Here is a 24845-nt window from a genome sequence, read left to right on the forward strand (position 1 = left end):
TTTAGGTTGAAATGGACTTGCCATACTATGTACCTGCACATTTATTGTCATGTAACATATATTTTCTTTGGGTCATAAGCTCTGATACAGTTGAAAGTATGGAATGCAACTACAAAGATTGCACCAACACAGGAAACAGTTTATGGGTAAATGTTGTAAAAAGACAGTTATGTCGCCATGGCTAAAAGTACCAGATAATGCTGTTGCAGTAAGAAACCCTATATACAGACAGCTATGTGTAGCTAATGTACAATGTAATATCCAGCAAGTCACTAATTTAATGTTTTACGGACACTTCATCACACTGTGGCTGACCATTGTCATTACTTCACACACAATTGGAAGTTTAAGCTCCTGTGAATGTATTGTTAATGTTTACACCTTTGACCTTTCGAGAGAGTCTGGCTAATGGCTGATTTTTACTTGATTTTACTTGACCTCACTGAGGTTTTTTGTCAGTCCCACTGAAGTTGTGCCTGTATGAGACTAGTAGTAAGCAGCAGCAATGGGCCCACAGGCTGGTTTTCCCTTGAGTAATGAATCACAAATCCATCATTAGCGGTGTATAGCAGGCTCCATTATTGTTTACACACGCGGCATCTTCTATGTTGTCACTCCCCAAGGACGCAGACCTGGTGCCTGAGAAAGAGGGATAGTTCACATAGTTCATTTTATGAATGTTTTACAGGACTCCGTTATTAGAAGGTGCAAGGGGTACAAGCACCAAGCCAGAGGTTGTTTGCAGTCCCACATCTGTCTGAGGCCTTGTAGATAACATGCATATATTTCCAACACTACAGGTCCACAGAGTCCGCTGATATGATCATTCATTGTGTGGACTCCAGTGACCATGTTTTCTAGCATGTTGTAAATTGGAAAAATAAAGATTTGATTTCTGCAAGTCTCTTTGTTAGTGTGTCTGTGACACCTACAGTACATTAGCCTGGTCAACCAGACTGACCGCTGCACTCAATACTGTTTCACTTCACTATATCATAAATGTGAAGTGAAACAGTGGTGAGCACAGCGGTCAGTTTTATTAACAAGGCTAACAGTACACTGAGCAACTGTTAATGCCAGTTGCTATAACATAAGCACCTCTAAAGTGGACTATTATCTACCCCAGCCCAATGCAATCGTCTGTTAACTGTTATTACAGTAAGATGGCTTTTAACTTAAATATTCAGTCGGAAAAATAGCAATACAACCTCTGTCCCAAATCAAAATGCCCAAAACAGTTGAAGAAAAACATTCAGATCATGTATTTGCAACTTAGCTTTTTCTTTATTATGTACAAAGAAATACACCTTTCAATCTCCTCACAAGGCAGAAGGATATTCCTGAACTCTCAATAGTTACATTTTGAACAGATGAATTACACAAGGCTGAATAAGGCAGAGAGGGAAAGGAGTCAAAGCTAAGAAGCATGACAGCAACAAAAAAAAGAAGCTTTGTTACATGTGTAGGAATGTATGTATAAAAACAGTGATACAGCCTCCCAACTCTTCCTTTGTGACATATCAGAGAACCCTTCAAAGAGGACGGAGGGGTAACTGACAATGTAGAAACAGAAAATATTAAAGCAAAAAGATATACGGCTCATTATCGTATCACAAGTTCCAAAGTACTGTAGTGATAGTTGGGAGTTTCATCTCCCGACTCCCTACTCGTCATGTGACCAGAAATGACCCTCGACCTCCTCATACTGTGTGCTATCATAGCCTACTATTATCTGGTTGATGACTGTGATATTGTTACATCAATATAAAGTGTTATTCACCACATCTGTTGACAGCAACTCAACCGTATACAACACACAATTTTGTGTATTAAAGTTGAAGTGATCCTGTTTGTTGGACAGGTTGATGACCGAGCTGAGACCAGAGAACGCATATCCTCTGGCTCTAGACTTATTTTTGAAATTCTAGTTTTTTTCCATTCATCATATATAGCTTTTATATACAAATGTTATGTATATACATATTACATACGATTTTGGAAGGACAGGCACAAATATTATTCCAACAGATGTATTAATCAGTTAAGATCTTCTATCTGTGTTGTTAAAATTCGTAGACGTTTTAGTGCTATTAATATACAATTATGAGTTACTGTATAACTCCTGGGTGAAGATGTTCAAGTAAGATAAATATTTACTATTGGTGGCCATGATGATGGTGTCTGTATCTGTATATTGGAGCAACAGCAGGGGGCCCCATGGCAACTTTCACAGTACAGTATATGGACAAGAAGGGACAGGTCCGTTTCATCCATTTTTTAAATCATTAAATAACAGGTTGGCTTTCTATTCAAATGTAAGAAATTGCACATATCTTTTCATGGGCCTCATCTCATGCATGATGAATTAAAACTAAGCCAGTTAAGTTTTAATACATAAAGGCTGCTAGAGATACTTTGACATGACTAAAGTGACACAATTGGGCGATATTAAGCACTACAAATATTGCTTATTGTGCAGATTTATGGTAAAGGCATGATACAAGCTTCAGAAATGGAAACACAACATTCCCATAACTGGGAAATGGCAAATCCACTTAATTCTGTTCTCTGGCCAATCAACTTTACCTCCCTTCTTTCACAGAAACCCCAACACTGATTGACTCAATTGAAAAGGCATAAGCAGAGATTAAAAACTGACACAACAAAGACAGCGAGACAGAGACAAGTTTAAAGAGGGACAAAACATACAGCAGAGACATACATACTGTAGTGCAAGCATTTTAGTAGGGGAACAGACCAGATCTGTCCTTTGTAGTGCTAGACTAAAGCCTTTCAAATGGAAAGTATGAATGATATAAAGAGACACAGCAATGCCACTACTATAAGTCAGTCCCATCTTAATTTGTGCGTTATAAAAGTCAACATAAATACGTCATAGAGAATATAATTCACACACAAGAGCTAGCTATCTTAGTGATAAGGTTACATCAAGCAGCTTACTCAACAGCTGAGTACACTGGCACTTTCACATTGAAGGTTCAGTTTCTAGGCAAAGCTCCACCATGTGAGGAAGCTTGTGTTCAAATACCTACAGTACAGCCAACTGCACTCAAACAGATATCAGTACAGAAGAGCTAATGGCGATACAATGCCAGGGTTAGGGGAGAGCGCAAAGTGCTGTCATGGATTAGGATATGGGCATGTTCAATATCAAGTCATCTCCTTGATGTACTACCCAGATGTACTAACTAAGCCATTTGATTGTATGTGTATTGTCTACGTGTCTGTATCATTTATTGTGGTAAGGCAGAGGGCAGCAGAGACAGTAGATTAATCATCATCATCAAACCGGTATGGATAGACTGCACTGCACACCAATGACAATAATGAAATGACTGGTTGATAGTGTGACTAACAATTTCCATGGCTGACGTACTCATTTCACAGCATTACTCATTTGTGCCATGTAGGAGAGTTGCTACAGAGAGAAACAGTTTGACAGGCTCATCTAACACACTATAGGCTACTTGCTCATGAGGGGATATCCGTGCCTTTGACAGCACTGTCCCGCTTCTCTTCAGTCTCCCCTTTGAAAAAGATGAACCTTCAGATAAGTTAGTTGCTGTGTCCTCCAAGAGGAGGTGCAGAAGTGTAAACATGTTCTAAAACAAAAACCACAAACCAGCAGCTTTGACAATGAACCATGAAGAGATCCAAATGGGCCTAGCTATATGAATACAGTTCCCATCATACTCCATTGTGCCCTTAGGCACAGATCCAGGATCAGTGTACCCATCCCAAACCGTAACCTTGACTATTAGGGGGAAAACGCTAGACTTAACCATAAATCAGTGTCCAGGGGCAACTCCATCCTACTGCGTTTCGACACACCAGCTCCAGACCCCATTGTAACATCATGCTATTTCTCGGGAGTCTGACTGAACAAGGCGGTGTGCAAATGCACAGATCTATAAATCCTCTGGACATGAACAGATCCTTATATAGAAAGATGAGTGAATCTACATGATGCTGAGCTCAGGCCCACCCTCAAGAACAAGCAGGTAGCCCTTCTCCCCCTATGGTAGGCCTTCAGGACAATCACATGCTCACTGGACAATAAGAACAGTGATTGACAGGGCTATTCTGTGGTTTGGCTGATCATTGTCCGTGTTTTCTCCCCCTGTATGGACTGTGTGGAATGATAAGCCACCATGCAGAGAGTTGTTGAAAAATGATGTCTTTACTCCTCTTCTTCTTCTTCATGCTGCTCCTCCTCCTCTTCTTCTACTTCTTCCTCCTCCTCTTCATCTTTCAACTCAAGGCCCTCCATCTCTCCATCCTCCAACTCTCCCTCCATCCCCTCTCTATCCCCCTCTTCATCACCCAAAGGATCCTCCATTTCTTCTTTCTCATCTTCATAGGAAGAGATGGGTGAGTATTGGGGAAGGAATAGGTGAGAGCTATCGGCGGCCTCAGAGCTGGGTAGAGGGGTGCTGATGGGGCCAGAGATGGGGCTAGAGAAGGGGCCAGAGAAGGGGCCAGAGATGGGGAGAGGGGGGAAAGACTCAGGGCCAGGGCTAGGCTGGGGGTCCCCTGTCCCTGTGGTAGTGACTGTAGCAGCAGCACCAGCCACAGCATCACCAGGGATTACTACGCCAGCCCCCAGGCCCGGTGAGAGAGCACAGATGTCAGGTAGGTGCTCCCTGATCTCCCCTGGCTCCAGGGGGTCTGGTCCACAGGGGTCGTGTTCGCTGCAGGACAGCCGTCCGTCCAGCTTGGAGATGAAGAGCATGCCGTCACAGTGTAGTGTGCAGTAAGAGCTGGGACACATCTCACAAAAGGAGGCTGCCTCCTTACCACACAGGTCACACTGGTGCCACGGGCACTCCCACCGACCTGCAGCACAGAGCATGGAGATAGATACAGTATATCAGACAAGGCCAGTCAGACACAACTGCATCAGCAGTAACACAGAGAAGTAATCAGCACACTGAGACTGCTAACCAGGGATTTGCATGAAAATGCATGAAATACGTCATGTACACTACCGGTCAAAAGATTTAGAAAACCTACTCATTCAAGGGTTTTTCTTTATTTTTACTATTTTCTACATTGTAGAATAATAGTGAAGACATCAAAACTATGAAATAAGACATATGGAATCATGTAGTAACCAAAAAAGTGCTAGACAAATCAAAATATTTTATATTTGAGATTCTTCAAATAGCCACCCTTTGCCTTGATGACAGCTTTGCACACGCTTGGTATTCTCTCAACCAGCTTCATGAGGTAGTCACCTGGAATGCATTTCAATTAACAATGTTTTCCTTCTTAAAAGTTAATTTGTGGAATTTCTTTCCTTAACGCGTTTGAGCCAATCAGTTGTGTTGTGACAAGGTAGGGTGGTATACAGAAGATAGCCCTATTTGGTAAAAGACGAAGTCCATATTATATCAAGAACAGCTCAAATAAGCAAAGAGAAACGACAGTCCATCATTACTTTAAGACGTGAAGGTCAGTCAATACGGAAAATGTCAAAAGCTTTGAAAGTTTCTTCAAGGGCAGTCGCAAAATCCATCAAGCGCTATGATGAAATTGGCTCTAATGAGGACCGCCACACGAATGGAAGACCCAGAGTTACCTCTGCTGCTAAGTTCATTAGAGTTACCAGCCTCAGAAATTGCAGCCCAAATAAATGCTTCACAGAGTTCAAGTAACAGACACATCTCAACATCAACTGTTCAGAAGAGACTGTGTGAATCAGGCCTTCATGGTCGAATTGCTGCAAAGAAACCACTACTAAAGGACACCAATAATAAGAAGAGACTTGCTTGGGCCAAGAAACACGAGCAATGGACATTAGATCGGTGGAAATGTGTCCTTTGGTCTGGAGTTCAAATTGGAGATTTTTGGTTCCAACCGCCGTGTCTTTGTGAGATGCGGTGTGGGTGAACGGATGATCTCTGCATGTGTATTTCCCACCGTAAAGCATGGAGGAGGAGGTGTTATGGTGTGGAGGTGCTTTGCTGGTGACACTGTCTGTGATTTATTTAGAATTGAAGGCACACTTAACCAGCATGGCTACCACAGCATTCTGCAGCGATACGCCATCCGATCTGGTTTGGGCTTAGTGGGACTATCATATGTTTTTCAACAGGACAATGACCCAACACCTCCAGGCTGTGTAAGGGTTAATTTACCAAGAAGAAGAGTGATGGAATGCTGCATCAGATGACCTGGCCTCCACAATCCCCCGACCTCAACCAAATTGAGATGGCTTGGGATGAGTCGGACCGCAGAGTGAAGGAAAAGAACAACAAGTGCTCAGCATATTTACATTTTACATTTTAGTTATTTAGCAGACACTCTTATCCAGAGCGACATAACAGTTAGTGAGTGCATACATTTTTCATATGTGGGAACTCCTTCAAGACTTTTGGAAAAGCATTGCAGGTGAAGCTGGTTGAGAGAATGCCAAGAGTGTGCAAAGCTGTCATCAAGGCAAAGGGTGGCTATTTGAAGAATCTCAAATATAAAATATATTTTGATTTGTTTAACACTTGTTTGGTTACTACATGATTCCATATGTGTTATTTCATAGTTTTGATGTCTTCACTATTATTCTACAATGTAGAAAATAGTAAAATAAAGAAAAACCCTTGAATGAGTAGGTGTTCTAAAACTTTTGACCAGTAGTGTATATAATTCTCCAATCACACAAACCTACAGTAACAGAGGGGAAACAGAACAAACCACTACAAGCTATGATACTACGATATCATCTCCTCTGACAGGAATCTAACTGTGCCACTGACCTGCAGGCCTCTTGGTGAGGTTGAGACAGTCTGCGTGGTAGACCTTGGGACAGCCTGGTCTCTTACAGGACACAATCTGTCCCCCGTCCCCACAACTAAAGCACTCGTCCTCCCTCTCCTTGGTCACCTCCATCTTGTTCTTCCGTTTTGCCAGGACCTTCTTCTTCAGCTTGCGGACCTTGTCGTCTGCTGGAGGGTTGTTCTGGGGAAGGACGAAGAGTCAGGATGTTGATAGAGACACAGAAACCCAAACTTTCTCCTAGATGGCCCTTTCATTCAAATATCTCATTCCCGTTGACATGACTACTATTTTGACTACTGTATCAAGGGCCTCTTGGATTTGTGGAAAGAGATTTTAAAATAGCTATCAAGATTGTTTCTACTATTGATGTATCATTCTGTGGATCATATCATCAATAACAACATCTGGTTCCAGTGTCTCCTCTCACCTTTGGCCGGACTCCTAGGAAGCCGCTGCAGTTTGGGGCTTCACATTTACACACAGTCTTCCCATTCCCCAGACACTCCAGGTTGTAGTTGAACGTCAGCTCTGTGCCTGGAGACAGACAGAATGACCCATAGAGGACAGATATAAACCAGTATCCACAATTAGAGATTGATGTGAACTGCTGATGTGATTACCGTGTAAAAAAACGTGGTACTGTAAATATACTACTTATGGACTACTTTGCCCTCACAGTGGTAAATATTATGCAACTTCCCTTTCTTCCATACCTGGTGCAATGCTACCCTTATACACTATATATGGAAAAGTATGTGGACACCCCTTCAAATTAGTGGATTCGGCTATTTCAACCACACCCGTTGCTGACAGGTGTATAAAATCGAGCACACAGCCATGCAATCTCTATAGACAAACATTGGCAGTAGAATGGCCTTACAGAAGAGCTCAGTGACTTTCAACGTGGCACCGTCATAGGATGCCACCTTTACAACAAATCAGTTCGTCAAATTTCTGCCCTGCTAGAGCTGCCCCAGTCAACTGTAAGTGCTGTTATTGTGAAGTGGAAACATCTAGGAGCAACAACAGCTCTGCCGCGAAGTGGTAGGCCACACACAAGCTCACAGAACGGGACCGCCGAGCGCTGAAGCGCGAAGCCGTAAAACTCGTCTGTCCTCGGTTGCAACACTCACTACCGTGTTTCAAACTGCCTCTGGAAGCAACGTCAGCACAAGAACTGTTCGTCGGGAGCTTCATGAAATGGGTTTCCATTGACGAGCAGCCGCACACAAGCCTAAGATCACCATGCGCAATGCCAAGCGTCGGCTGGAGTGGTGTAAAGATCGCAGTGGAATCACGTTTCACCATCTGGCAGTCCGATGGACGAATCTTGGTTTGGCGGATGCCAGGAGAACACTACCTGCCTGAATGCATAGTGCCAACTGTAAAGTTTGGTGGAGGAAGAATAATGGTCTGGGGCTGTTTTTCATGGTTCGGGCTAGGACCCTTAGTTCCAGTGAAGGGAAATCTTAACGCTACAGCATACAATTACATTCTAGACGATTCTGTGCTTCCAACTTTGTGGCAACAGTTTGGGGAAGGCCCTTTCCTGTTTCAGCATGGCAATGCCCCCATGCACAAAGCGAGGTCCATACAGAAATGGTTTGTCAAGATCGGTGTGGAAGAACTCGACTGGCCTGCACAGAGCCCTGACCTCAACCCTATCGAACAACTTTGGGATGAATTGGAACACCGACTGCGAGCCAGGCCTAATCGCCCAACATCAGTGCCTGGCCTCACTAATGCTCTTGTGGCTGAATGGAAGCAAGTCCCTGCAGCAATGTTCCAACATCGAGTGGAAAGCCTTCCCAGAAGAGTGGAGGCTGTTATAGCACCAAAAGGGGGACCAACTCCATATTAATGCACATGATTTTGGAATGAGATGTTCGAGCAGCAGGTGTCCACATACCTTTGGTCATGTAGTGTAGTTCTCCTGCCAATGCCTATATAATGAAAAGTGTTGCCAAAAACCAAAGCTGTAATAAAGCACCAAATCCTTAAGCCAAAGCGCCGCTCACCTGCAGGGACATCTATGAGAGTGAAGAGCCCCACACGTGTATCTCCATTCACCGTCCACTTCTGGGTCTCACAGTTGGGCCTGCAGCTGTGGTTCATGAAGCGGGCCTGGTTCCCCTTCGGCCCGGCATCAATGATCCGATCCTGATCAACACACCGACATGGACAACACTGTTCAATCATCATTACTTTTGGGTGTCTTTGTGTTACCATGCAAAGCAGATGCAATTTTCTGAGATGAAATACAGTAAACCAAAATAATCCCCTCTCTTGAATGATAGGGAAAAATGTAGATTTCTGCCTAAATAGACATACTCAAAAGTAAATATTTTTCATTAGATGGCCATAAACATTAATGGTAATGCTGCATAGTTTTAGAAAGGTGTAAAACTCACCCCTCTGGTAATTGTTCACAAATTAATAGCTGAGGTGTACTCACGTTTGAGGACATAAGCTCAAGTACATAGTACAAATATTATGGATTATGAAAAATCATAAATATGACAGGGCTGCCAACTTTTGAAGAAAGCTTGGAGTGAGGTTTTGCTATGTGAATTTCATTGCCCACTGGCACAACCCCTAGATGGGGAACTGGGTGTCCTCCCCCAGGAAAATGTTACTGTTTAAAACTAATTTCCTGCAATTCTACGTATTTTGACATGGCTTAGGCCTATGACCAGGGTGGAAAAGTTAAACATAAAAACCACAGGTGAGGTGTATTCAGGATGCTTTCAACATTAAATGAACACTCAATTCGATGACTTTGTTACTTTGAGATTTTGGGGGGATGAAATTTAAAGTATGCTGATATTTTTTTGTAAACATATTTGTAGTTGGTTTGACACTTTATTCAGACAGTAATGAAGTGAGATAGGGAGACAGGCACATTCTAGAAACAGTGGGCAGGTTCGAAAAAGGGATTGAGCCCTGTTCTCAGGTGGAATGTTGTAGTGTTACCACTTCACCAAGGCTCTGCACAGGAATTGTTAATATTAATGGTTGATGGCAGTGGGTAACCAAATCATAGATTGCAGTCTCCTTGTCCATAGACTGCTTTCAAGGTAAGGACACAAACATTTTGTCATTTGGGTGAACTATCTCTTTAATGAATATCAATATTCAGGTGGTTTATGCCTACTAGTTGAAGATCCTTGCCATCATCTTACTGTACATAGACAAAATATGATGTGTTTGAGTTGTGTCCCCCTACCATCTCTGCCTAGCATGTGCACAATACTAACGTGACAAATTACATTTGATTCCTGGAGCATTTAATATCCAATGCTTATTTGTATGACTTATTGAAAACTGTCCATGAATGGCTGCATTAATACATAGCCTTGTACAATTCATTTTCAAAAGACACAAGTAGTCATATCAGATTTCAAATATGTGATTCCACTGGCAAAATTGGGAAGAAGTGTTATAATAAAATAAGTGTGGGGAATAACAGTAGTGTTCTTGCTGACAAGCACACTAATTACCCTATATTTTAGCCCATTGTTAAGAATGACAATTGTTCCACTGATTAGACTAAATCAAGTAAATACTGTAGATAATAAAATCTCCTGAAGACAAGATGACATAAATCTGCCCCTACCAAACTTCCCTGATAAAACATACTGTAGGACTGTCTGCTGCCTTTTCGTTGTCAATCTGGCCTCTGCATTGGCAGTGCAGCATTATGGCGATACGGCCTCTGCAGAAGTCAGGGCATTCATACTTCTTGCGCTTCGCGTAGCAGCACAGATCTGTTGAGCAGAGCTGTGTCAAGGAAGTTGTCAAGGAAGGGAGTTTGTGTTTATACAGGACCTCCCGCACCCAACTACCGTCAACCAATCATGTCAATGCGGAGCTATACTGAGCTATAAGGAACCCCCCGCATTGTTACTGAATTTGGGAGTCGCACAGCAATGCTGTATGGAGCACAATTTGGCCTCTGCATGTCTCCAGAGGCTCCACAATTGCGTTACACCATCCATACGGAGCCTCTGACCACATTGTAGAGCATGGCGCTTGCAACGCCAGGGTTGTGGGTTCGTTTCCCACGGGGGGCCAGTATGAAAATGTATGCACTCACTAACTGTAAGTCGCTCTGGATAAGAGCGTCTGCTAAATGACCAAAAAATGTAAAAAAAATATTTTTATATATATATATATGGATAAAGCATAAATTGGCTTGTAGCCTAAATGCCAATCACCAAACGAGGGGACTAATGCAAGTGTGGATTAAATCGACTTTAGTACATGCTGTCAGAAGGCTGCATTCTGCAGTAGGGACCAGAGTAACAGCACCCTCATTTTGTTGACAACATTGTACATAAAACAGCGCTACCGTGCTGCTCTTTTTAAACTAATCTTGAGGGGCGTATCTTTAAAACATGCAACCAACCCCCTTGATCGCTTACATATCTAGACCAATCATATACTTCAATGTGCCGCGGTTCACAGTGCTGTGACATGACAGGCCAATGATAGAGGTTCCGCTCTTGATGATGTTAAATTGAAGGCGCAGATGCTCCGATTTCAAAACGATTTGGAGCACAGTTGAAAGGTTAACACGCTGACTATACAATGGACTACATAAAAGCAGTACTTTTCAATGCGTGAAATATAAGAGGTGTGCGGTGAGAGCGTGAGAAGAGGGGCCAATGCGTGAGAGTTGGCAGCTCTGTATTATGATTTTTTCCCCTATTCAACAAAAGTGGAGCAATAGGGCTTGAAAGGACTTAAATGCTTTCTAAATATAGTAACAATCAAATTATAAATGACTTACTATACGATTTCACCTTTCTTATAACTGTAAAATAAATATGATCATACTTAGTGACAGTACTATATTGGCACTGTTTCATATTGCTGACGACAGAGCTTTTCTGTCAAACGTCCTCTGAGCGGCGTTGAGACACCATTCAAATGTGTGCAGACTCGTTACAATTTCAGAGCTATAAATCCACCTGAGAACATCACAGCGAGACGAAACCACTGTTGTTACATCAGCTTCACTTTCCCATTTTATATGTGCTATTGCAAGCACAGCTGTGAGATTCACAGGCACAGAAAATGTGACGTGTCGCTCCCTATGCAAATACCCGATTTCCTGTGTCTGTGAAACTCACAGCTGCGCTTGCAATAGCGCATATGAATCAGGACAACCAGCGCTTTTAGGGAGTGTACGGCAATTGATGTAACGCCGTTCACAGAGCGCGTTGTTCATATAAATATCGGTCAGAATCTGTCCAGAACCGGTCCAGAATCTATATAGGGGACTTAACATCTAAGAGAACAAGAAACCAAAAATGGTCAATAGTAGTGATAATAACCAATAACGTAACCAATATTAATAACCCATGACAACTTCCTGTAGCTAGTTACAGAAATCGTGGTTAACGGTCATAAGATTACAGAGATAACTTCAGGCCAAGAGACAGTCCCATGAGAGCTCTTAAATCCTGACTCCTGAGCCCCACCTTGTCCAGAGTCAGCATATAGAAGTTACAGATGTCGTTATCCTGGGCATGTTTGATCCTGACCCGACACTCCTCCTCATCGATCACCTCTCCTACGTACTCATTCACAAACTCCCCCTAAGAACACACAACCATGACCATCAGCAGGAGAGATACAGTGGAACACTCATTCTACTACCAATCATTCTACTACTCAAAGAAGTACTCTTGGATTGGACTCAAAGAAGTACTCTTGGATTGGACTCTTGGATTCATCTGAGAGCTCCATTGGGTCTAACTGACTTTTGAAAGGGTAATTTACATGTAAAGATCATAGCAGATAGATTTGTGCAAATCAATGTTTCAAAGCCATGATGGCTATTGATGACAGGGCTTCGTCGCTTTATGGTTTGATGATTCAATTAACATAGCACTGATTACCATTTCAAAAGTCATTATACTTGATCTTTACATGGAGAGGATTCCTTTAATAATAATAATAATATGCCATTTAACATCCAAAATATTGCTTACACTTTCTAGAAAAAAAGTATGCTGGGACTGAAATCTGTCTGGATAGAAGAGGAATCAAACAAAGCCCCCTTTCAAATCCATAGCTTTTTGAAAATATAGTTTTAGCCCCATTGGATACAGTTTCATGGTGGCACATTGATCTCTACGTTACATGATTCATGGTAAAACCTCCACCATTACCTTCTTGATGTCATGGGCACAGCGGAGGCCCCAGCCTCGTGCCAGTGTCCTGAAGATCTCCACCTGGCTATACTGGCGCTTGCTGAAGGCCTGGTTCTGGCAGCCCTCGCCCGCCGGGCACACCTGGGGGTGGCACTCGTACATCAGCATGCGGTTAATACACTCAGAGTCAATGCCACACGGGTTCTCGTCCGATGCCTTGCAGTTACAGCACGGGATCTCTGATAGGTCGGCCGTGATGAACTGCACCTTCCCGATTGGCCGATTCACCTGAGGGGTTAGGAGAGTGACTTCAGAGGAATGAAGTTGTCAAGGGGATGTGGTAATACTTCTGCAACTGAAAACTGAAAGTTAAAGGTTCAACGCAGACTTTTTTTTATCTCAATATCAAATCATTTCTGGGTAACAATTAAGTACCTTACTGTGATTGTTTTCAATTAAAATAGTCAAAAATGTACAAAAATAGCTTCTTAGCAAAGTGCAATTTCTCAAGCAAGACTTTTGCTAGGAATGTCTGGGAGTTGTCTGAGTGGGGAAGGGAAAACTGAAAACTAGCTGTTATTGGCAGAGAGGTTTGGAACTCTCTTTCTTATTGGTCTATTAACTAATTTATCGCCTGGTGATGTCACTAGGCAGGCCAAAACTTCATCCCACCCAAACAGGCTAAAATTTCAGGCAGTCTTATCAAACTGCTTTTACACTAAAAGGGCATTATTATAATTTTCACAATTTTACAGTATTATTTCAACCTCATAGTGGAAATATACACTGAGTATACAAAACATTAGGAATACCTGCTGTTTCCATGAAATAGACTGACCAACTGAATCCAGGTGAAAGCTATGATACTTTATTGATGTCACCTGTTAAATCCACTTCAATCAGTGTAGATGAAGGGGAGGAGACAGGTTAAATAAGTATTTTTAAGCCTTGAGACATGGATTGTGAATGTGTGCCATTCAGAGGGTGAATGGGCAAGACAAAATATTGATGTGCCTTTGAACGGGGTATGGTAGTAGGTGCCAGGCGCACCGGTTTAAGTGTGTCAAGAACTGCAACGCTGCTGGGTTTTACACGCTCAACAGTTTCCTGTGTGTATCAAGAATGGTCCACCACCCAAAGGACATCCAGCCAACTTGACACAACTGTGGGAAGCATTGGAGTCAACATGGGCCAACATCCCTGTGGAACACTTTTGACACCTTGTAGAGTCCATGCCCCAATGAATTGAGGCTGTTCTGAGGGCAAAAGCGGGTTCAAATCAATATTAGGAAGGTGTTCCTAATGTTTTGTACACTCAGTGTATATAAAACGCAGGAAAGTCATGTTTTTGACTGCAATTGGCCTGTAATGTATACATTTTGTGTGGCAAGAGGTGTGGCAGTTGTGGTACCTTGATGTGTCTGTATGGAGGGGGTTTCTTGTCATTTCTCCTGTCCTCCTGAAGCTGTCTCAGTTCTTTCTCTGCCTGCAGTTCCAGAAACCTGCTAGCAGCTTCCTCCAAAGCTGGGGAAAGATTAACATTAAGTCAACAACAACCTTGTCACAATTCATTTCGACAACACACTCTTACTCTCTGTACACACCCACACTACAAACACTTGCACAGCTCAAGCCTCCCGTTCAAATTTCCTCTACTGCCAATCAAAGTTGGTGTGAATACCTTTCTTGTAGATGGCGTCTACACCCTTCCCCATCTTCTCCTTGTTGTTGGTGTCTACGTCCATGTAGGGGAAGACTCTGGCTTGGTAGGTCCACAGGTAGTCGTTGGAGCCAAAGAAGTGCACAGGGAACTCTCCTACGTCGTGCCTCACACGTAGGATGTTCTCCGGAATGTTCTTGGGATGGTTGACCTCCGCAGGCCACCACCTAGACAGAAGATAGAAAGGGAAAAGACGATATGAATGAGAAAAGAAAATGGGCCATGGCAGAAAAACCACTACCATTTGCAACCACTGCCCTATTGTGAAGAGAAATGCAGGTGCATTTCGGTTCTCAGTACCTTTGTTGTTTTGTAATGTCAGAACACCTATAGGATACTTTAGCATGAGGAATGTGGTTTAGGTAGGGGAGGACTATTACTAATATCCTGGATGCCAATCTGTTTCTGCTTTAGCCAACTTGTTGTTGTTTTGCCAAACCAATGGTGAGCCAGTGAGGTTGGTACCCAGGCGGCTGTACTGACCTGTACCGGCCCACTTTGACCCACAGGATGTCCTTATAGTGGGGCTTCTTCCCGGCCTGGCAGTCGTTACAGAACCAGCTGCCCTCGGGCATGTCGATGTTCAGACACTCCCGGTGGAAGGCAGCAGGACACGACTCACAGCACAGCAGACTGCCCCCTGGAGCAGGGGAGAGGAATAACAGTTTGTCTACTGAACTGGTCTATGGGATTGAAAACTCACATGAGTAAACAGAGATGTAACTGGGCTCTAGTACATACGAACTCTGATCATGTGTTCGGAGGAAATTGGACCCTGATCATGTAATGCATATGTGTATCTATGCATATCGGACTCTAACAACCCAACATATGTGGAGGCCGGCGTACCTTCAGAGCAGACAAAGCACCAGCTGACGTTGACGTGTTCATGGTTGCGGACTCCCTTGCGGGGGGTGAAGTGGTTGGGACACAGGAAACTGTTGTTGGCCAGGACCACACTGCCCGCTGCCATGCAGTAATCATTGGCATGGTACGCCACGGGGCAACGCACACAGCGCATCAGACGACCTACAGGACACACAACACAGGGGAGACAGAGGCACAATGAGCTGTTAGTTAGAATATCTGGTATACATATATTTACTTCCCACAGCTCATTTCAAGTAGTTGGTCTTTCTATCATGGCGTCGAATTGAACTAACTGAATTTCTTGTACAAAAAATATATATACATATATTTTGCTAAAATTTTTCAGTTTTCCAACTCCAACGTCATCCCTTTCTCCTGTAGAGTTACCAGGGTAAGGTGATTGCAATTAAGCAGATTTGCATAAAATCGAATGAAACTGAACTGTGCTGGGTGGAGCAGAGCAGCACACACCTTTGGGGACGGAGGGGTTGACAGGGTTAGTGATGAAGCAAGACAGACAGACGTGGAGGGAGCAGCGGAAGCCCCGGTGCAGAGGGGCAACGGGAGCGTGGTTGGCGATACACTCTCCATGGTAGAACTTCCCACACACTGGAATCATACAGCGCCTCACGTCCTCCCCTGGCTTCTTACACCCAAAACAGGTGTGGACACCTAGCAACAAACACATCAAGTTTAATAAACTGATTTGCTTTTACAAGCCAGAGAGAATGGTGGACGTTAGGATGAGAGGATGACTGAGGGGAGAGAATCAGCAAAATTGCGTGATACAATCAGATAGCACACTGATAACTTTAAATGCAACTAATAATAGTCTTTCCACAATTTTGTCTGAGCAGGAATGAGGCATAAAAACGTGTTAATGAGGATAAAGTGGTTGTGTTTTTACAGAATATGTGCTTGACCCACCAGACTTGCACTCCTGGCAGACAAACTTCCCTTTAGGAGGCTCTATGAGGCCGATACACTGGAGGTGGAAGGCCCCACAACACTGGCCTTCACACAGCAGAAGCTCCCCAGTCTTCTCACATACCTACCATACAGTCCATAAAGGTTTACACAACATTAGAACAACATGTACACAGCTATCTGAAACTTTCTGATGGGCAAAGAGGAAATAGATTCCAAAATCACTTATAGCACTTTAACCTTTTCACGTGTGAGTTCCAAATATCTAACGGTCACCCCAGCGTGAGTTGTTTTATGCACATTCAAAAATGTGATTGTTACGCAATGCGACAGTTAACCCGTGCTGCCTGCTAATTATCTGTAGGCTATGTTTCAACTTGTAAATTTCAAATTATTTTCTAATAGGTTTTATTTTCTAACAACAATTTGAATTGAGGTGTGTTCCGCCTCCTCATTAATTCACGTAGAAGTAGCCCTGTGATGAGGTGTGAATGACGGAGTCAGGCGCAGGAGGGAAAACACAGAAATCCAGAGTTTATTCAGTGTACATGAATAAAGCGCAGCAAGCGTCAAAACGAAACTAGCACAAGGGAAAAATTCTACTTGGCTACATACAAGGAAAGAGTAGCTCAACCGAGCTACTCACTCTCACAATGAACAATCACTCACAAAGGACAAGGCGGCAGAGGGAACACTTATACACAGACTAATGAGGGAATGAGTACCAGGTGTGTGTGTGATTGACAAGACAAGACAAGACAACTGGAGTGATGATAAATGGAGCGGTAGTGGCTAGTAAGCCGGTGACGACGAACGACGAAACCTGCCCGAGCAAGGAGGAGGGGCAGCCTCGGCTGAATTCGTGACAAGCCCATTTCACTGTTCCGGACAATTTATGTTTGAGGCTTTACTGAGCTGGTCTAACTTCTTCAAGGAGAGCCCAAGCACTTCCCCAGTGTTTACGCAGATCAAGTATGCAGACATTTGCGCTGTCTTGCACAAACTTTTTCCCCCTGGCACATTTTCTGGCTGGCGCTCGCATTGCCTTCATTGTTGAATTCCTAACAAATAATAACTTTGGACATGTGTGCATTCCTTTCAAAGTAAGTGCCTTATTTTCTGTATATTGTGTTGTCGTTTCCACTGTAGCATACAGTATGTACAGTACCAGTCAAATGTTTGGACACACCTACTCATTCAAGGGTTTTTCTTTATTTTAACTATTTTCTACATTGTAGAATAATAGTGAAGACATCAAAACTATGAAACAACACATATGGAATCATGTGGTAACCAAAAAAGTGTTAAACAAATCAAAATATATGTTATATTTGAGCTTCTTCAAATAGCCACTCTTTGTCTTGATGACAGCTTTGCACACTCTTGGCATTCTCTCAACCAGCTTCACCTGGAATGCTTTTCCAAAAGTCTTGAAGGAGTTCCCACATATGCTGAGAACTTGTTGCCTGCTTTTCCTTCACTCTGCGGTCTGACTCATCCCAAACCATCTCAATTTGGTTGAGGTCGGGGGATTGTGGAGGCCAGGTCATCTGACGCAGCACTCCATCACTCTCCTTCTTGGTAAAATAGCCCTTACACCGCCTGGAGGTGTGTGGGGTCATTGTCCTGTTGAAAAACAAATGATAGTGCCACTAAGCCCAAACCAGATGGGATGGCGTATCACTGCAGAATGCTGTCGTAGCCATGCTGGTTAAGTGTGTCTTCAATTCTAAATAAATCACAGACATTGTCACCAGCAAAGCACCCCCACACCATAACACCTCCTCCTACATGCTTTACGGTGGGAAATACACATGCGGAGATCATCCGTTCACCCACACGACACGGCGGTTGGAACCAAAAATCTCAAATTTGGACTCCAGACCAAAGGACAAATTTCCACCGGTCTAATGTCCATTGCTCGTGTTTCTTGGCCCAAGCAAGTCTCTTCTTATTATTGGTGTCCTTTAGTAGTGGTTTCTTTGCAGCAAATCGACCATGAAGGCCTGATTCATACAGTCTCCTCTGAACAGTTGATGTTGAGATGTGTCTGTTACTTGAACTCTATGAAGCATTTATTTGGGCTGCAATTTCTGAAGCTGGTAACTCTGCAGCAGAGGTAACTCTGGATCTTTAATTCCTGTGGTGGTCCTCATGAGAGCCAGTTTCATCATTGCACTTGATGGATTTTGCGACTGCACTTGAAGAAACTTTCAAAGTTCTTGAAATGTTCCGTATTGACTGACCTCCATGTCTTAAAGTAATGTTGGACTGTCATTTCTCTTTTCTTATTTGAGCTGTTCTTGCCATAATATGGACTTGGTCTTTTACCAAATAGGGCTATCTCCTTGTCACAATACAACTGATTGGTTCAAACGCATTAAGAAGGAAATAAATTCCACAAATTATATTTTAGGAAGGCACACCTGTTAATTGAAATGCATTCCAGGTGACTACCTCATGAAGTTGGCTGAGAGAATGCCAAGAGTGTGCAAAGCTGTCATCAAGGCAAAGGGTGGCTACTTTGAAGAATCTAAAATATTACATATATTTTGATTTGTTTAACACTTTTTTGGTTACTACATGATTCCATATGTGCTATTTCATAGTTTTGATATCTTCACTATTATTCTACAATGTAAAAAACAGTGAAAAATAAAACCCTTGAATGAGTAGGTGTGTCCAAACTTTTGACTGGTAGTGTATGTACAGTATATATGGAGCATAATGTATTTACAGTTTTATTCACGTTTTCATGTACTGGTGACAAATAATGCATTCCGATTATTGCATAGATTGTAATGGACACCTATGATGTGTGTAAAATACTTTTTTGAAGGTTGTATGATGAGCTAATGCTAAGCTATTTGCCAGCTATGTGTAGCACTATGTTTGTTGACATTATACAATGCATTCTGGGTGTCACGTAAACGTCTGTCAGACCAAAGATGTTATAATGAGGTGAAGGAGTGGTTCTCTCATCTTTGAAGTAAACTTCTGTAATTGAATGGAAGTGATTGCGTCAATCGAAACTGGACGTTCAAAATAAACTTTCTAATCACACAGGTTTGAGCGTATGCTGCAGGGACCACATGTCAAAGGGTTAAAAAAACATAAGGTAACTACTCTTACATTGGTGATGTGAGGCCTACTCACCTGACACACATTCTCCTTCAATGTGGCCGCGCCCCCTCTGTCCCCTATGATCTTCTTATTGGGGAAGAGTGTGTCATCACACAGTGAAGACTCCTCCCTCATGGATGAAAAGCTGCCATCGAAACTGGATGTAAAACCCTGAGGAGCAAAGAAGATGAAAATCAGCAGGACAGTTTAAGCACCAAAAGCCACATTGCAAGCAATCATGCCGTAACACTATTCGATGCAGAAACATTTCTTTCAGGTACGTATTGGTGCTTGTTTTAGTGTTTTTTTTAATTTGATAATTATTGTGTTTTTACAATTTTACCATATAATTTCTATGTTATTATCAGGTAAAATGTATGAACCATAAAATAAAGCTGCAGATTTAACCTCTTGTCTGATCTCTGGGTCTATGGTGTCCCGCCCATCGTCATGGAGATCAGTGTCCTTAGTGGGGGGCGTGGTGAGGTCGAAGTCTGACCCCCTCGCCAGGCAATTCGGGGTCTGGGGGCAGGGTGCAGGCGTGCAGGGCAACGGCATGGAGGATGCAGGGGTGGATGTCATTGGTTGCTTGATCTTTGATTTAAAGGAGTGTTGTCCAGAGCCTGGGGGAAAAAACGGTCAAGTCAACTTTGACCCCAAGACCAATCAACCCTCTGAATTGACAATCATGAGGTAAATGAAAGCAGTATCACAAAGCCTTGTGACAAACAGTGTTTAGCCTTAGATTTCTTAATGCTTTTTCCGTACTCATCTTACACAAAAGTGGGAAAGTCACTTAAGAACTGTGTAATGCGGACAGTTTGAGGGAGATCCTTCCTGTGTAGACTGACCTGAATGAACAGCATGGCTTGATGAGTTCAGGGACTTGACCTGTAATACATAATTAACCAGTCAACCCCTGCTGTAAGGCCTTCATTACTGTGAAAATCAATGGACCCATCAGATACAAAAATCCTTAAAGGGGCAATCTGCAATTGTTACATTTTTCTTTTAACTTTAAAATTAATTATATATAGCAATTTATTCTTGAAGAATGTAATGTATAAATGCCTCATGAGCTTAGTTCAACTGTCTAACCCATTCAGACCCAAAATATAACATTTTTCACTATAACATTTTTCACAAATGTAAACAAACACTGTATAGCTTCAAAACATGGTTAAAACTATCATTTTGATCTCATAGATGGTCAGTCCTTGCATCCATAGACCCATCTATGAATTTAGTGGTTACATTTCTCCAGCTCCATCCCTAAGCTCTTTACCCAAAAAGGTGGCGGGGTCTGCACTTTGTTGTTGTTTGAACTGCAGATTGTCCCTTTAATGAACAAAGCACAACCATTCCCTAACCCCTCCATACCTTCTTCTTTGGGATTGTGGCAGCCTCCGAGTATTCCAGAATCTTCAGAGTGGGTTTCCTCTGTCTCTTACGGATGGTTTCCAAGTAAGGAACGTCACCTGCCACAGGACAGTGTTATTATGGACCTTTACACACATCTGGGATAATGAGGTGTTTAGGATCTAAGACCCCTACTACAGAGGAGTAATGTAATAAAAACATTCCTTGCTTTCACGGTACATTGCTTAGCAAAAACATTTTGTAATTTTTTGCAAATCAACCAAAGTATACATTTGATGTGTTAAAGGGATGTAGCTCAGTTGGTAGAGCATGGCGTTTGCAACACCAGGGTTGTGGGTTTCATTCCCACGGGGGGCCAGTATGAAAAAAAAAAAAATAATGTATGTACTCACTAACTGTAAGTCGCTCTGGATAAGAGCGTCTGCTAAATGACTAAACATTTAAAAATGTTAATGTTGGTTAATGGTTTCTCACCAACATTCTTTGTCAGACTGTCGCACAACAGCGAAGGGTCTGCTTCAGGAGGCAGGGTTAGAGTATCTATGGACAGGATAGGTGCATCCTGAGGAGGAGTGTTCTCTATTGGGGGAGGGACTTGTCCATTCAGAGTCTTGGATGGTTCAGGAAGTGGGTTCAGAGGGGCGTGGTCATGTGTGGTTTTCCCTGATGGTACGGGATATGGTTTGTTGCTGTTGGACTGTGCCACCTGGAAAAACATGAAGAGGGTATAAAGCTGGTACAAAACCCTGAAAATCCAAGAGATGTAATACTGTATGTTTGAGTGAGCTACCTTTCCCAAAGACTGGAGGGCCTTTTTCTGTTTCTTCCTTGTGGAGAATATCTGATCATAATCTTCTGTCCATTCTATGAGTCTTTTGCTTGGTTTTCTAATTCGTTTATGTGCTGATGGAGGACAAGTGTGCAAAAAGTATGAATACATGTAAAAACCATGAAATGTCATGATCTACAGAAAATTAGGCATCATGGCCCTGAATTGGACGCTTTTACTTCATAGCTTTTGATATTTTCCTTATGGTATAATTCCTGAAGCAAAGTCAATGCATTGATCAGTAATAATCTCCTTTGGGATACCATTCTGTCAAACCAAGAAAAAAACCCTCTTCCTTACCTGTGGGAGCCTCCAGGCGTTCCCCAGTTCTTGGTGTAGTGTTTGCAGTATTGGTGGCAGGGATAGTCTGCTGGTCCAACCCTGTCTTTGTCTGAAAGGACACCGATGGGTCTGCACCACCCTGCTCCAAACGCACCATGTTCTGTAGTCTCTCATTCGTTAGCCCACTGCAGCCCTCCCCCACCCCCCCTAATGTTCCTGAATCCTGGTCAACCTTCTGCCAAGCATTGCTCGGAAGGTGGTGTGAGGTCTCCATCTCAAGGTAGCCAGGTCCAGGAGACCTCTTACCACAAGGCACTTTTCCATTACGTTTATTTTTAGTCCCAGACAAGCCTCTCTTTTTGGCTGGCCTTTTCAAGTCCTGGTTTGTGCTGCCTTCAAGTTGTGGGGTTTCTACTTTCAGAGAAGACTTGAGCTTGGGTTTGGCCTTTGTTTTGCCCTTGCCCTGTTGACTTTTACTGAGACTAGGGCCTTGACCGAGTGACTCCTCTCCCAGTAAGGGTGGACTCACTGATGGCTCCTCTTTTACATGGGCACTAGGTGGTCCGATTTCCAGCTCCAAGGGTGTACCATCTTTCTCCCTGGTATCATGCATGTCCTTCAGCAGCATGAGGATAGTACTGAACTTGTAGTTAGTGTTTGGTTTAAAAGACACATGTTTTCCATCACCATCACTTGATTCCAGGGACTTGAAGGATAACTCTTTGATGTCTTTGAAGGCGTCCATGGGAGAGAAGCATGGCGAGGGAGAGGAACAGGAGGAGATGTGAGACAGACAGTTCTCTTTCTTTGCCTTCCCAGAAGTTAGAGGTATGAAGTCCACAGGCATCTGGGATACCAAGATGCCCTCATTTTCCGTCTTAACCTCTGCCTCAAAGTCCTTCGACCTGGTGAACTTTGATGAGGAGCAATTTGGCAAAGCTGTGATCTGATTATCGTTGTCAACCATTGAAGATTTGTCCTCTGTATAACAGTCTGTTTTGGTCTCTGGTTTATCAGAGGTAGTGTTTGTGGAAGATGAGACCTTCCGCTCAGCTTCCTCCATAGCTTTAAGTGCTCTGGTCATCAGGTGGTTGCTAGCGGGCAGATGCGCAGGCTGCTTGCCCAGGGCCTTCGACTGATCAGAGAGCTTGGGCACACTTAAGATTGGAGTATTAAACTGATCACCAGTCATTTCTTGGACTGTTGCATTGGACGCTGGAGTCTTCGACTGATCAGCAGGGCGTTCTTTGACTATTACACTGGACACTGGAGTCTTCAACTGATCACTAGAGCATAATTTGATTGCCACACTGGACACTTGAGTCTTTCTGTTGACAGCAGCTGCAGTTTGAGTCTTTTTCTTGCAGAGGCCCTTGCTAAAGGAACTGTGTTTAGATATGGAGGTGGTAGTGTTGAGTCGCCTGTCTTTTCCTGGTTTGCTGAACCACAGGCCAGTTTGGACTTCAGGCTGCTTCTTCACTTCTTTTACTTCTGGAACTGAGGGATGAGTCTGAGAGGGCTTGGATTGACGCTCAAGTGTTTTAGGACACAAAATATTGGGGATAGAGTCTAGGTCAGAATATGGACATTCTTCTATGTCCCCCTCTGGCTTGTCAGTGCTGCCAAATGTTTTGGTGTTGAAGAACTCATTTTTAGCTTTTGATGCTTTACTTTGCTTCTTCTTCCTCTGAGGCTTCTTGGAAATGCTTCCTTTCGTTGAGGAAGGTTTACTTTGTGGTGACACAGTTCCGTTTGTTAAGTGACTTGGTGCAGGGGGTATAGAGGCGGATGGAATGGAGGAAGGGGGAATTGGAAGGGCCTTGTCCTCATTCTCTGATGTGAACCCATCATGGAGGGTTGTATCTATGGAGTCAGGTATAGAGGAAACCATTTTGGGCCGCTCTGGGAGGACAGCTTCTGCCTCAGCCACACTGGTTTTCCAAGACGCCTTAAAACGCTTGGGTATCTATGGAGGAAAATAAAGTGTTTTTGTAATCACAAATATTTGTATTTTAGATACATTCAGGTAAAACATGATTGATTATTGTCCAACATACAAAAAAGCTGTGCCACATGTTTGATTCACATGAATAATTACAGTGTATTTGTAGTCTTTGTCTCTTTGCCTTCCTCTCCTGCGTATCAAGGGGAGCTGTTCAAACTCAAAGCCTCCATGAAAAGTGTGTGTAGCTTTCCCTGCGACCCAGGCCAGTTCGACAGGCTCCCCAAAGGTCCTGATGTGGTACTGCCGACACGGCCTATCACTGGGCTCTGAAACATCACCACACAGGAGCAAAGGACCAGGGCCACTAGGTATTAGTGTTTGTAGATTTCATATTAATTTAACCTTTATCACAGGTATAAAATACATTTAGCAAGAGAGATGTGTCAATTTCAATGTAAAGTGGATTGTGAAATATAACACATCCAAGGTAGTGCAAATCTGTTCAACAAGATCAGTTCAAACCAAACAATGGCTTGTTAAAATAATACCCAGGACCAGGGCCTACCTTTCATTTTGTGGTAGGTTCCCTGTACTGGGTCAACTGTCATCTCACAAGGCCACCAGGGTCTTCGGTTGAACTTTGCCCATATAACTTCACCCTCTAAAAACTTTACAGGTGGAAGGGACTTCTTCTTTGGGCTGTCCATCTGTTGACAGACACCAAATAAATCAATATTTAAATTACCTCAAGACATGTTTAAAAAGGTTTAAATTCATGTTATATTATATATATATATATATATACAGTGG

At 43.0% G+C, this 24845-nt stretch overlaps 1 protein-coding gene across 1 annotated transcript; it reads right to left on the reverse strand.

The window, feature by feature from the left end:
- Positions 1–3492: 3492 nt before the first annotated feature.
- Positions 3493–23981, reverse strand: LOC311136285 (histone-lysine N-methyltransferase, H3 lysine-36 specific-like; the record flags this gene model as incomplete). The annotated part of the gene is made up of 19 exons (XM_084170417.1): positions 3493–3548; positions 4345–4857; positions 6777–6978; positions 7226–7332; positions 8817–8958; positions 12285–12401; positions 12978–13247; positions 14371–14483; positions 14641–14846; positions 15163–15319; positions 15529–15708; positions 16021–16221; positions 16477–16600; positions 19633–19770; positions 20008–20193; positions 20980–21077; positions 21454–21685; positions 21770–21882; positions 22109–23981. The coding sequence occupies 19 exons, from the start codon at positions 23979–23981 to the stop codon at positions 3493–3495; spliced, it is 5028 nt and encodes a 1675-aa protein (XP_084026543.1).
- Between the last annotated feature and the right edge of the window lie 864 nt (positions 23982–24845).

The sequence above is a fragment of the Coregonus lavaretus genome, assembly GCF_964263955.1.
Source record: "Coregonus lavaretus genome assembly, chromosome: 10".
NCBI lineage: Eukaryota > Metazoa > Chordata > Actinopteri > Salmoniformes > Salmonidae > Coregonus > Coregonus lavaretus.